The following is a 14,952-nucleotide window of genomic DNA, read 5'->3' as shown; positions in this document are numbered from 1 at the left end:
AATCGGAATTGAATCGAATTGTGAGGTGCCTAGAGATTCCCACCCCTACCTTTAATTAAATCAAATAATGAATTTTTATTATTCAAATACTTGAATTGATTTTAAACGCACTGCAACTTTATTAAACTCCATTTAAAATCATTTTAAATAATCTTTTTATCTTTGCACCTCTTGTCTGCACCTTTACTATTTCTAATGGTGATTTTTTTTTTATTGTAAATTATTTAGAATAATTTTTTCATTCTTTTATTGTACATCTGTGTCCTTTATTATATTTTATTGCTCTGTAAAGCACTTTGCATTACCCTGGTGTATGAAATGTGCTGTACAAATAAAGCCACCTTGCCTTGTCTTGCTGCTGCAGGGCTTCTGCCCAAGTGGCAAATTATATGACGAGTAGTGATGAGATCATGCTGTGCTGTTTTAGCTAATGCTAACAGGGCAGAGAGAGGAGGAGGAGGAGGAGGAGGAGGAGGAGGAGAGCAGCTCATGGAAACTGACCTTCAGCACTGCCTTGAACTGCATCAACAGCTGACTGTCGGTGATCAGCTGTTGATGCCACAACGTTCACTTGTCCCCGCAATTTTATTGAGAAAAAAAAAAAAAAAAAAAAAGCTTATAAACAAAAACAGCCCACGAAATCCTGGAGGGACTGAAATTAAATTCACTGAATTAGACAAAAACAGACATTCCTGTTTTGTCATTTTATCCATAAACATTTTATTAATTTATAAATTATATCAAAATATGTATTTATATCACAACCTAAAATTACACGATAGAGGATTTAATCCAAACTGCTCTAATAAATGAATGTATGATGAATTTAGTTTTGCATTGTGCAGAGCACACGCGCACACACACACACACACACACACACAATATCAATGTGTCGTAAAGTGATCTGCAGCTCAGATACAGACACTAACAGTTTAGTCATTAAAGAAGAGGAAACAGGTTTTATCTTATTCTCTTTACAGTTATTTAAAGAATGTCTTTATTTTCATCCGGACAAAAGGAGGAAACTCTGCAGCGCTCAGATAAAACACTCACTTCAGCTCAGGGTTCCTACTCGAACAGCTTACAATACTAAAGGCACAAATGTGTGGTGATATCAAGTAACAGGTTAGTGGAAATGTTTTTAAAAGAAGCCACTTGAGTGGGTGTCATCTCCACCTCGACCACTCTGCCTGCCTGCTGCTGCCGTGGCGTTCAGTTTGTGGTGTTCAGTGCCTGTTGTGTCACACTGTGGTAAACCTCACATGTTCACTCTGGACAGTTTCACAAACTGAGCTCATCAACAACAACTCTGCAGCCGAACTCTTCTTTATCTAGAAAACACATCAGCCAGGTTTTGCTCCTCCAAAATGACGTTAATATACCTGATGAAGTCTGACACTAAACACCAGTGAGTCAGCCAAGAGATCTTTACAGTCACGACTTCAGTTACAGAACGAAACGTTATCAAGTTGCTTTATTTTGCGTTTCTGTTTCTTGCACATACAGTGTTCAAACTATAATTTTTGAGTGTGACATGCTGACCCACACATTACTTGTTTCATAACTAACGTATTCATTTATTTTTTTTAAAAAGGCACATAGATACTCTCTTTTTGCAGCTTCCTTAATCCAGTAATAAAAAGTAACTAAATTCTGTCACTTTTAAAGTACTTTACTTGAGTATTTCCATTTTATGCCACTTAATCTCCACCACATCTAAAAAGGTACATATGGGACTTTTTACTCCACTACATATATTTGATAACTTTAGTGACTTTGCAATCCAGATTATTAACACAAAATATAAAACAAGTAATAAATAATGATGTATGATTATAGATTAAATTATCTAGAAGAAGAAGAATATAAAGTGACAAAGTGACATTAAAGTGACAAACAACACATTAATGCATCAATAATTACAATCCAATTACCTAATATATTCTGAAATGGGGCGGCACAGTGGTGCAGTGGTAAGCGTGGTTCTGTAGGCTGAAACCGTTTCCCTCAGTGGAAACAAAGCTTTGATTTACTCTAATTTCACAGATAAGAAACAATAAATTGTGAAGACAATAAAGCCTCCACTAAATAACATTTTAAGTCTTGTGTGTGATTTATCCTGGCTTCATATGAGCAGAGGAAACCTCCGCTCTTCGCTAGGCTAATTTATACAATGTAAAATACCATAGGTTTGTGCTAATAACGTTAGCATGTTGTATTTGTTTGGAAAACGTGTTTAGTATCAGACAGTTGTTTTGTCAGTGAACCTTGTGAGTTGTAATGGAGCCAAATTATGTAACGTTACCTTTGTTAAATGTTGCTGTTGTCCCTGGCTTCATATGGGTAGAGAGAACTCTGCTAGCTGCTAGGCTAATTTATACAATGTAAAATGCCATAGGCTTGTGCTAATAACGTTAGCATGTTGTATTTGTGGGGAAAATGTGTCCAGATAAAGACAAGTGTTTGTCTGTGAATGCTGCAAGTTATAGTGAAGCTGATTTGTGTTCTTGTGTTTGACATTGTCTCTATTAAGACATGTTTAATGTGTGTTTAGTAAGTGTTTAGTGAGTGTTTGTTTGTTTAGTGAATGTTTAGTGAGTGTGTAATGTGTGTATAATGTGTGTTTTGAATCAGCTAAACTTTACAGCACTTCACAGCAACCCCACCACAGACTAGTGTTTTGGAGGTGTAACTGCAGAGTGACACAGACACACCACCACACAAGTATAAATGTTCACAACAGCGTAGGCCATGTGCGCAGGCTACAGTGGAGGCTCTGCCGCACAAGTATATATTCCCCTTTAAAGGCCCATTCTCCACCCAGCACGTTGTTGGGGGGCCCACTCTCCCCAGTGCAACCACACTGCCTGCACTGTCTGTATTTAAGCCCCTGAACCTGAGCATTTCTTCCAGCACTGCTCCAATGTGACGATTTTCTGCTTCATATCACTTTAAATTGAATATTTTGCGGTTTTGGACTGTTGGTCGGACAAAGAAAGATGTTTGAAAATGACACCTTGGGCTCTTAGAAACTGTGCTCTTAGAAACTTTCTCTGTTTTTCAGAGAAAAACAGAGAAAGCTGTTTTTTTTTCAGTAGGCCTACTCAGAGTTTCCTACTGATAAAATCTAATCTCAACCTTGATTTCAACTCAGACAGACACTTTGCAGAACAAAGGGACTATCTTCTATCTTTCAAGGGTGTGTCTGAGCTTTGAGAGAAAAAATAGAAAACCACTGAGGAAACCAAAGAGCCGACGGAAGAGCATCAACAATAAGATTAACACATATCAGACTTAAAGACAACAACACGACTACAGAGAAAATGAATCATTACAGATGCATCAATCCATTGTATCAGTGTGGCACATACACTGCACAATGTCTTAGTCAATGAATCAAACATCTAATGACCTTCAACTACCAGTTACTATAATTCAGTTACAGCCAGTCACTCGCTCAGGGTTTCGTGCCACAGTAAGAGGCTGAGCCAGTTCGTCTGAATCTTGTTTCGACCTGTGGTCAGAGGTGTGCTTTGTTGTAAACACACCTCACAATAATGTCAGTGTGTAGTGACGCACCCTGGAGTACAAATCTACATCACTGCAGCAAGGTCCGGTTTACGAGCGTTGATGCAAACTGGATGAACCAGCATCTGTAATTATGGCACGTTCTGACAATTGAAAATCGCCTACGTCAGCAACCTGTGCAAACAAATCATTGTGCTAAATCCAACATGTTTTGTGTGAGTAGTAAACAACATTGCAACGTGATTAACGTCATATTAGGTTTGTTTATAAATTAACTAATGGAGCCACGTATGTCTGAGAGGCCGTGCACAGCTTACTGCTGAGCTGAGGCAACATGAAGGAGATTCTGATATTTTTGCTCTTTAGAAAAAGTTCCACAAAAGGTGAAGTTTTATTTTCTTAATTATTTTGATGTTTGGAAGAAGAAAAAAGAAGAAGTTAGTACTGTGAGAAATAAAAACACAGTGTGTTTTTGTCAAGTATGTTTTATTAAAGAAGGGTTTCAAGATGTACAACATGAGAACATAATTTCCTTTTCATTTCAGGAAAAAGTACCCAAAAACAACAGACTGTGTCTGTTAGAGCCATTTCTAGCAAGTTCCCTATTATTTTCTTGAGTCACTCTATGAAAGGATGTTTTGCTGCCTCTCACAGCAGCTGGAGTCTGAGAAAAAATAACTACATTCACTGGGCCGACTGCCGGCAACTTTTAAGGTGGAACATTTACCTGTAATGTTACTTAATGCATGAGTTGATGACATGAATCCATCAGCACACCTTTAATTTCAGTGTGACAACTCTGACCATTATTTAAGTCTTTACATGACAGACACTTTTAATAATCAGTGGATCTTCAAGTGTTTATCTTATTAATTTTGGCCGTATTTTGTGAAGGTCATATATTCTAATCCTCACTTCCTGTGGGCTACAGCAACACTAAACCCCTGAGCTTGCCTGAGAAGGACTAAATGCACAAAGCTGCTATTTTTAAATATCCCATGGAGAGAGACTCTCACTGCAGTGGTTACATGAGCCTCAAAACCAGACACAACTCAGCCCTGAGCAGAGTGACCGTCCTCTACTGACCAATCAGACTGCAGTGTTCACAGCTCCACTTTTTAGTACCAGATCTGTGTGCTAGGTACCCCAACAGAGGGGGGACCAAACATGGGGACGCTAAGGAACCGTTCCATTGGTACCATCCACAACTTTTCACAGTGGAAATGGAATAAATGTGCACAGAACTGAACTGTACCGCACTGCACGGTGGAAAAGGGGCATAATGTGCCACCTGACCTGGCATCTCAGGAACCTTAAATTATAAAGGCAGATGTGCTGAATTGAGTTTGGAGTGTGGAAGACGTCACAGGGCTTGTCTTTAACCACCATGTTTTTGGTTAATCTTAGTTTTTATTGCTTGAAGTCGTTGATTTTAACTTGTTTTGTAAAGGGCTGTATATTTGGGGAATTTTTGTTAGGGGAGTTTTGTTTTCATTTTTTTAAAAACGCAACAGTGGAGACAATCTTAGCATTCATAGCGTGATCTTGCAACTCTTCATACATCCTGCAAATCAGTCAACTCTAAAACTAACCAAAGCACCTTGATCATCAAACAGAGAGTAAAACTAAACTAAACATGTATATATATATACTGTATATACTGTATATACATATATGTGTGTGTGTGTGTGTGTGTGTGTGTGTGTGTGTATATGTACAGCTCAATGGGAGGAATAAGACCCAAGCTATCAAGATGTTACCCCAGATACCCCGCTGTTATAGTGAGCTGGCCACAGGAGGAGATGGATGCTGCAGATGTCAAGACATAAAAACAAAAAGAGGGAGGGTGAGGATTAGTTCGTGTCCAAGCCAAGATTTAGGATGAAACAAGGAGCATTCAAGAATACATCAGGAAGCTGTCTCCCTGCTCAGAGAGTGTCTCAGGCAGCAGAAGACAGAGGGTGATGAGGAGGAAGAGGAAATATCATGGAGGACCAAACCCCTTTATTGGGTGTACCATCTGCAGATAAAGGAAGTGGCTGACATCAAGAAATCCTACCAGTGGCCAGAAAAGCACAGAGGCCTCGATCATGGCAGCACAATGAACAGGCACCAGATCCATAGAGGCAGGGGTCCACCATAGCAGACAGGACCCCAGGTGCAGGCTGTGCAAAGAGGCCCTTGAGACAGTCCAGCACATAGTAGTAGGATGTAAGATGCAAGCTGGGACAGCGCACACCGAGAGGCACAACCAAGTGGCTGGGATAGTGTACAGGAACATCTGTGCAGAGTATGGACTAGAAATCTCCAAATCCCGATGGGACACACCACTGAAAGTAGTGAACAACAGGGCTAAGATCCTGAGGGACTTCAAGTTCCAGACTGACAAACAGCTGCGAGCTAGCCAACCAGACACAGTGTTGTTGATACAAGGAGCAGAAGAGGGAAATTGTGGTAGATGTGGCGATACCAGCTGACAGTAACATCAGGAAGTGCCAGGGACTGAAGGAACAGATGTGGAAGGTGAGGTCCAGAGTGGTCCCAGTGGTAATCAGAGCACTGGGGCCTGTGACCCCCAAACTGGGAGAGTGGCTCCAGCAGATTCCAGGTCCAACATCTGAGGTCTCTGTCCAGAAGAGTGCAGTCCTAGGAACAGCTAAGACACTGTGCAGAACCCTCAAACTCCCAGAACTCTGAAATTGGACCCAAGCATGAGAAAGACACACCAACCACTATTCTTTAATGAGAACTGGACACAGTGTTTGGGGTCACGTTCAGGAGCTCCTAGGAAGGTGTCTCAGTGGCGCATAAGGCCAAAACTGATATTAAGCCAAACTGGTCTGGCTCCAGCACAGGGAGACATGAAGTACAATACTTTTCAATGTATGTAATATTCATTCAGTGTCTAAAATAAAGTGAGAGGATGAGAGTCAGCACCTCCAAGTCTGAGGCCATGGTCTTCTGTCGGAGCGTGGGATGGATCGGCGGTTTGGTGCGGCTTCTGCAGTGATGCGGGAGCTGTGTCGGATTGTCGTAGTGAAGATGGAGCTGAGCCAGAAGGTGAAGCTTTCGATTTACTGGTCCATCTACGTCCCAACCCTCACCTATGGTCATGAGCTCTGGGTAGTGACTGGAAGAATGAGATCGCAGATACAAGCAGCCAAAATGAGTTTCCTCCATGGGGTGTCTGGGCTCAGCCTTAGAGATAGGGGGAGGAGCTCAGACATCTGGAGGGAGCTCGGAGTAGAGCCGCTGCTCCTTTGCATCGAAAGGGCTCAGTTGAGGTGGTTCGGGCATCTGATCAGGATCCTCCTGGGCGCCTCCTGTTGGAGGTGTTTCAGGCACGTCCCACTGGTAGGAGGCCCCGGGGCAGACCCAGAACACACTGGGGGGATTATATATCTCAACTGGTCTGGGAACACCTTGGGGTCCTACAGGAGGAGCTGGAAAGCGTTGCTGGGGAGAGGGATGTCTGGAGTACTTTGCTTGGCTTGCGACCCGGCCCCAGATAAGCGGTTGATGTTGATGTTGTCGTGCATCCCTATCTTTTAACATATGTTCTTTCGCCACCCTTAAGACAGCTAAATACTACCTGCACTTTACTGTAGATGTTTTTTTAATTGTATTTATTCTTACTGTGTAAACTGAGCACTGTAGAAATGCAATTCAGTCCTTCTGTATACTGAATATTGTCTACAGAGAGAAAGACTATACATTCTGCCTTGTTCTTGTGCATTACTAAATCACTTTACCTCTAAAAATGGACGTACGCAACCTCTGATGAGGAGATAAACATTTTTAGTCATCTAAGCCAAATGGGTTGAGAACCACATATCTGAACCACTTCATCAGGAGGTCAAACTCTGAGTGAACGCACCTAAAATGCTGTAATAATCCCTCATTATACAGGAAATCTGAGTGTGCACAGAGCAAGTACAGTGGGTCAGACTTGAAGCGGTGATTAAAATCTGAGTGTGCACAGAGCAAGTACAGTGGGTCAGACTTGAAGCGGTGATTAATGTTTACAACAACAGTTTGTCTTTGTTTTCTCGTCCAAATGAGTTTGTCTAACATGGAGGTTTGTTTCTGACTTATTTTTAAAGATGTTTGAGTACAAATTATTATTACTAATAGAAATTAAGGACAAAACTACCAACATGAAGAGACAAGTTGGAGTAATCCCTCAGAGCTGGGTCGTCTGTGTGCAGCTGCAGCTTCAGGGAACATAATCTCCTTAATAATAAAAGCAGTTGGTGTTTTATTTATAATATAATGTATAATAAATATTCTCAGGCACATGAAGCCCTTTGATGACATCACATGTTCCTGTTAATCCAACTCGACGGCTTAAAGAAGAAAACGTTACATAATCCAGCCGAGCAGCAGTGTTGTTGTTGTTGTTGTTGTTGTTTTGCAGCTTTGAGTGCATCTGCTGCCGTTTGTGATGATGAGGATGATGATGATGATGGTCATGTCTCCGCTGGCTGCTCAACAAACACACCTCCTGTTTCCATGCCAACCCCGAGGAAGTAAATCACGACTTGACTGCAGCTCTGATCATGGACAACCAGTGTGTTACTGGGCAGAGTGGAGCGTGTGTGTGTGTGTGTGTGTGTGTGTGTGTGTGTGTGTGTGTGTGTGTGACTGTTGAATGAGGTTGTTTTGAATCTGCTCTTCAGTTCGCCTGCTGAATTCGTAATTAAGTCGTGGCTTTGTGAGAAGGGAAGGAAAAAGTGGTGTGAATGAAAGGAGAGAGGAGGACAGAAAAATGCAGGGCATAAAAATAGAGGACAGAGGAAGGAAAGGTAATGAGGAAAGGAGAGGAAGGACAGAGGAGGAAAGAAGAAAGGAAAGGAAGTGGAAATTAAGTGAATGACGAGGAAAGAAAAGAAAGGGGAAAGGAAGAGGGATGAATAGATGATGCTCGTGTTTGCAGGCTGCAGATGATGCATCTTTCAGTGACTGCTGAATGACTTTGGTCACAATGACACACTGAACAAACGCTGCGTATCTTTCCTTTAAACAAGTTTCGAACTGATCCAGATCTGATCTGAGATCCAGTCCCCACGTGTCAGTTAAAACCTAGCCCCACCACCGCCTGACTGGAAGGCGCTGAAGGACACACCCAAACACACCTTGATCAGGGTCACCTGCAGCTCAGAGGCAGCAGCACACCCACCCAAGGTTGGTGGTTCAATCCAAACTGGGACCACATACCAGTGTATGCACTTATGCATGGCATGAGGTCAAGTTTTCTTATAAATCATGAATAATATACAATAAATAAAACACTATATTTATGCAGTCTTACCTTCACAGAGGAAGCCGATGAGCCCCCAGATGAAGTCGCTGCAGCCGTGGCAGAAGGTGGGTTTGGTCAGGGTGACTTTCCTGAGGCAGTGGCCCGGTGCAGAGCTCTGGTACTTGGGCCGGAGACCAGGCGACTGCTGCGCCCTCTTCTTACCGGTCAGAGGACTCGCTGTCCGGCTGTCCGCGGCGTCAGGGTCCGCCTGTCTGGCCCGGCCGGAGTCCGCCATGTCCTCCTACCTACACACAAACTCACTGACAGGAGCGTGACAGCACGGGGTGTGACTGGTGAGGTGGAGAAGAAAGCCTGGAGCTCTAGAAAATAATCCTCTCCCAGTGGCGAGGCATCCCACCGGGCCGGACGCGGCGGTGCAGCCCGGCGACAGGGCGCCGTGCTCGGTGTGAGTCCTGCAGCTTCCCCCGCTGCCTCAGAAGCTAATTATCCAGGTCCAGAAATACAGAGTAAGGCAACCAGGTCACGACTTTGTGATCCAAACGAGATTAGTTTGCTAACCCCCGGTGGAGACTCATCTCACCGGCTGGACCCAGCGGTGCCACCCAGCGGTGCTGCCCGGCGGAGAGGGCGCTGCGGTCGGCGTGCCTCCCAGAACCTCCCGCCCCACAGAGTAGAAAACAGCCTACCTAACTCCTGAAACATTAATCGAGTATCCCCCTTATTAAAAATGGTGTGGGTGATCCAGGGAGGCGGCAGTGCTCTGTTTTCAAGTCTCTTCGACGTCGTCTTCTCACGGTGGAGAGATCCGTCCACCACGCCGTGATCAGAGTCCCTCCGCCCGGAGACAGCGGTGCCACCCAGCGGCGCTGCACGGAGGACAGTGCGCCGTGCTCGCTGTGATTCCCGGAGCTCCCGCTTGGGCAGCTGAATAAATAAAAATGAAATATCGATCCAGTAGAGGTGGATGCTGAGTGTGTGTGTGTGCGGCAGTGTGAAGTGTTTGAAATGGATGTTATTGTCAGTCAAAGCGCTGCTCAGCCATGCAGCCTCAAACCTGCCCGTCCACACCCGGGAGACAGACGCCAGAACCCGGGTGGAGAAATGTCCAAAACCCGCCGCAGGGCTGGAGATAAACGTTATTCAACAAGTGTGAAGAGAGCTGGAGGGGGGCCGCTTTCATTTTGGGTTTTCTGCTTCCTTCTCCGGGGCTGATTCTTCTTCCGCGTCAGAGTCTCCAACACTGATTTACTCCTCCTCCTCCTCCTCCTCCTCCCTCCGCTTCATCCCCTCTCCTCGTCTCCTTCCCTTCCGCCCTTCCCTTCCTCTTCGTCATTGGGGTTCCTCTGAATCTCACGAATGATTCCTCAACATTCAGCCTATTTTTATGTCACCTTTCCTTCCTCTTTTTCTCCACTCATCTCCTTCCTCTGTTTTACTGTTGTTTTCTGGAGAATTTCTTTTGTTTGTGTGTCTATATTTAAACCCTGAGAGCTCGGATTCATCCAAACATTCACCCTGATGAAGATCTTGTGACCGTCAGCTTGGTTTTATTATAAAAATAGATCAGATTAGATTAGCTTTTATTTTCCCCCTTAAGGGAAATTTGTCCTGGACATTCGAGAGAACATGACACAGCCACACAGTCAAACTACAGTACAGTTACATTATAACCCCAGTTCCATACAACCCAAGAATATTACAGGATGCCCTAGACCAGGGGTAAGCAACCTGCGACTCCAGAGCCACATGAAGCTCTTTCTCCTCTCTCCAATGGCTTCCTGTGGTTTTGACAAAAAGAAGTACATGAAGAACTTTAATTCTTCAACATTTTAATGTTCATTTACCATCGTTGTAAAGTTCTTACATTCTCCAACTGTAAAAGTGTGCAGCCTTTACACCAAATACGAAAACTGTTTTAACATTTCATCAACTACAATGTGCATCATACATCTTTTCCTCTACACGTTGCCAAACCTCTATCCACCTTATTCCTCGCCCTCATGATACCTTGAGTTATGGTTGCAACTTTCAGTGCTGAACCAAAACCGGCAGTTTCCAATGGTAACAGTTTGTTTACAGTACTCTGTTAAATCTTTCCAAGAGCAAATGGGAAATAAAACGTGGAACACGCCACTTGTTATAGCTCAAACAGGATCATGTGATCATACCTCTGCCATCTCTGACAGCCGGCTCAAAGCACTGAGGTTTGTTGTGCGCTAGCAATTAGCTCGCCTTGCTCTGTTAAAATATTGTTAGCTTTAACATGGCCCGAGCTAGCCTGAGGTAACATCTGCTCCTTCTGAGGATGATTTATGATTTCTGATGACTTATTAAGAGACACTAACACATAATTCAGTATTAACTGTAGCTCCATGTAAAGTGAATAAATGTGATGTTTCCCAGCTAACCCTCCGCTTGTCTGCGTAAACCTTTAACAATTAACCTTCTGATTTATTAAAGACTGTTCTGAGCGAAACACGCAGCTGAATTTAGCAGCAGACTTCAGGAATAGTAGCCTAATATAAAGTAGGAGTAAAATAAATTCATGTTTTTATATGATATAAAGGAAGTACGGTAAATCAGTAACACATTCTCAGCCCTAATGACTAAATACATATTTCACAGTTTATTTTCTAATGTAGGTTGAGAATGAAGTCAGACGGGGAAAGACGGGGATATCATGTACTAACGTTGAGTGACGGACCTGTCAGTCTACGTGTCGTTCTCTTCTGCAAATTTCGATTTAATACTTTTTCGCTATGTCTCGTTGGAACTCCTGTGGCTTTATTTCTCATATCAACGGTAACCATGGCAACAGGAACAATCCCTTTTTTGTTCTGGTCACATGTTCAGCACACAGTTGCTGAAGACAGAAATGTAGCTCAGACTGGTTGTCAGTCGTCACAGACACAGACAGTGCAACTGCTCCGCAAAGACGTTTTGGAAAATGCTAAGTTCACATTCGTTAAATATTTGTTAAAAAATAAATCAGTATTTGTGAAACTGAAGGCAAATTATTTTGGAAAATAACCAGTGTTGGCGGTTAGCCGCCAATAGTAGCCACTGGGACTAACCACAGACAGTCTGTGGGACTAACTAGCTTGCTGCTACTTCTGCTATCTCACTGGAAGTTGCGTCAATAATGATTTCTACAGTCATGCCCTCAGGAATAAGGTGGATAGCAGTAGCTTGTCTTGAGTGTCCTGAGCTAGGCTAGCTATGGAGTCCAAGTGTTCAAAAGTCTGATTGCCCATGGATAGAATTTGCTTCTAAGCCGGTTTGTCCTGCTCTCCAATACCCTGTATCGCTTCCCAGAGGGCAGGAGATTGAAGAGACCATGGCCTGGGTGGGATGGGTCAGACAGGATCTTCTTGGCCCTGTTTAGCGCTCGTGTATTTGTTATGTCTTCCAACGAGGTCAGAGGGCAGCCACTGATTCTCTGCACTGATTTAATGACCCCTTGCAGGGCTTTCCTGTCCTTGGCTGTGCAACCTAGGTACCATATAGTGAGGCAGTATGTCAGCACACTTTCTATGGTGGAACGGTGGAAGGAACGCAGCAGATGCACATCCAGGTCACATGTCCTAAGCAGTCTTATGAAGTGTAGCCTCTGCTGGGCCTCTCCGACTACTGCTGACGTGTTGGTGGACCACGTTAGGTTATCAGCCACATGCACCCCAAGAAACTTAAAAGAGAAGACTCTCTCCACACAGACGCCCTCTACCTGTAGTGGGGCAGGGTCAGCTCTCTTCCTCCTCCAGTCCGTCACCATCTCCTTGGTTGTGCTGGCATTCAGCAGGAGGTTATTCGCCTCTGGACCTCCTTCCTGTGTGCTGTCTCATCACCGCCAGAGATGAGGCCCACCACTGTTGTGTCGTCCGCAAATTTGACAATGAGGTGGTAAAACATTAATGAATACTAATTTAGACTTATTAATAATGTTGATAGGTTCATTTAGACTCAACAGGCTGTGCTACCTTCATATCAAGCTCAAATATGTTTTGTAGCTCCAGACAGATTTTTAAAATTATATTAGTCAAAAATGTCTCTTTTGATCGTAAAGGTTGCCGACCCCTGACCCCTAGACCCAAGTGTTGCACAGATGCCCGACCTAAAGTAGTTGCACAAAAGTCCTGTGCAATATTATTGCACAGATGCCCTGCATAATGTTTTTAAAATACTCGCACTGAGAAACTTCTTCTCATGATATGTGGTTATTTTTGGCCGTCTTGCATTGTGTCACCAGGACTGTGGTGCAACAAGTGAAGAAAGAGCTGCAGACAGAGCGGATGCATTACTAACCGCTCAGAAAACACAAAGTGTGACAAAACCCACGATAGAAACTAATACAGAGACGGCAGCATTTTAAAGGGGTAGTTCAGATTTTTTTAAAGTGAGATTGTATGGGATATTTATCCGTAGACCAGGTGCGTAAATATAGACAGTGCAGGCAGTGTAAGATAAGACAAGATAAGATAAACTTTATTGTCCCAAGCGGGAAATTTGTTTTGGGCACATAGTGCGACAAGCTGCATAGCAGATACAACCATCATATATAAACAAAACCCACAGTAGACAGCCATATAGTACGCAAGGCGCAGATTTGAATAACATAATATGCAATTATGACTACTGGGTGAAATAAATACATCAACTTTATCATGTCAGGTAAGGCTAAAAGAATAAAAGGTCCCTAAGGTTGCACTAGCCGAGGAGGTAATCATAAAAAGTGCAATAAAAATCCTGTTGTATCAATAGTGCAGATAAATACAGTAGTGCAAATTAAACTGTGCAACAAGTGAATAGTCACAATAGCAGCCCTGGGGGGGGGGGGGGGGGGGGGCGCGTGTGAATGGTTCAGATTGCCACCTTGTAGCTACGACTGTGTTCAAAGAGGAACTCACATCAAATTAAAAATGGTGCCATTTGTTATTGGCTGTATACACTCAAAAATGCAAACCCATCTCTGTCATGATTTTCTTTACTTTTCTTTTCTTTTCTTTGCTGACTTTGTTTCACGTGTTACATCTGTATAATTGACCCTGTTACATACAGGTCTGCAGTGGTGATTGTTGGGTAACATATATGTTGATGTTGTCTAATGACAAATCTTTATTTGGTCATGTGACAAGACGACACAATACAGGAGCTAGTTTAGGTGCAAAATCTGTCAAGACTGACGAGCTGAGCACAGGACAGGAGGAAAGTAGCAAAGCTCCATAAATTAGATTCCTTTGGCTCCAGTGATGTCACTGTGTGTGCCATATAGCTAGTAACTAGCATGCACTGGGGCCATGTTAATTACCTTACGCCACTGCCATAGACAGTATGTTATGTTATGAGTCTGACATGAAAGCTAAGCTACTGCTAAAACAAATTTGAACCACCTAAAAGTCCCACCAAAAAGTTTAAGTGCACATTGTATTGAGAATATTTTCATCGCTTCACCTTAATGTCAGACAGTGATTTCCAAAATCCGACCACACAGAGCCCTCATGTCTGGAGTGACTTTTTTGTGTGACTAACTTCCTGTAGGAGGCGAAGTGAAAAGACAAACTATTTAAGGACACAGTGACATCTAGTGAATTTTATTAGCATAACTTAGCTGAACCAAAAGGTAGAGATAGCTCAGTCAGGTAGAGTTAAGTTCAAACATTTTTCATAAAGATATAGTGACTCAAAATGTGTTGTACCTTAAAGTGTTAGGAGTGAAAAATAAACATTTTCAGCAACGTATTTGAAAATAACAGCAGACTTCCAAACTTCACATCTGGGCTCTGAGGTTTAAATAAAAGTAGTTATAAATGTAATTTTAGACCTCCACTGTTGCAGTCTTCAGTCATACAATCAAAAAGACATGAACATACAAACAAGCAGACAGAAAGAAATAAGTAATATTTGCAAAAAATGAAAAGCAACTGTCAGTGCACACTTACTTTGATTTACACATTCAAAAGGAGTGGGAGGAAGTATATACTTTGAAATCTAAAATCCCACGCCTTCTCCCTCAGTCATTGAGTGAATGAAACAGATAACTTCCTTATATAGGTAAACCTATTCCTAAGCCTTTTTTAAATATGCCATAGTTATTACCTTTGTCACACAAAAATAATATATGTTATAATAGTAATTACCAAATATCTATCTTACAAAAACCTGTC

The 14,952-nt window shown here is 42.8% G+C and overlaps 1 protein-coding gene across 1 annotated transcript in view; it reads right to left on the bottom strand.

Annotated features, from left to right (window-relative positions):
- The window catches only part of LOC125894800 (diacylglycerol kinase theta), a 40,557-nt gene extending 30,523 nt beyond the window's left edge, over nucleotides 1–10,034 (bottom strand). Inside the window, exon 1 of the mRNA XM_049586426.1 lies at nucleotides 8,840–10,034. Coding sequence (XP_049442383.1) covers nucleotides 8,840–9,065 — 226 coding nt within the window. The 5' untranslated portion in view covers nucleotides 9,066–10,034. The remainder of the gene's footprint in view (nucleotides 1–8,839) is intronic.
- Between the last annotated feature and the right edge of the window lie 4,918 nt (nucleotides 10,035–14,952).

This window comes from Epinephelus fuscoguttatus, linkage group LG9 (genome assembly GCF_011397635.1).
Source record: "Epinephelus fuscoguttatus linkage group LG9, E.fuscoguttatus.final_Chr_v1".
NCBI lineage: Eukaryota > Metazoa > Chordata > Actinopteri > Perciformes > Serranidae > Epinephelus > Epinephelus fuscoguttatus.
Note: the sequence above shows the minus strand (reverse complement) of the source record. Positions and strands in the feature narration are given on the sequence as shown.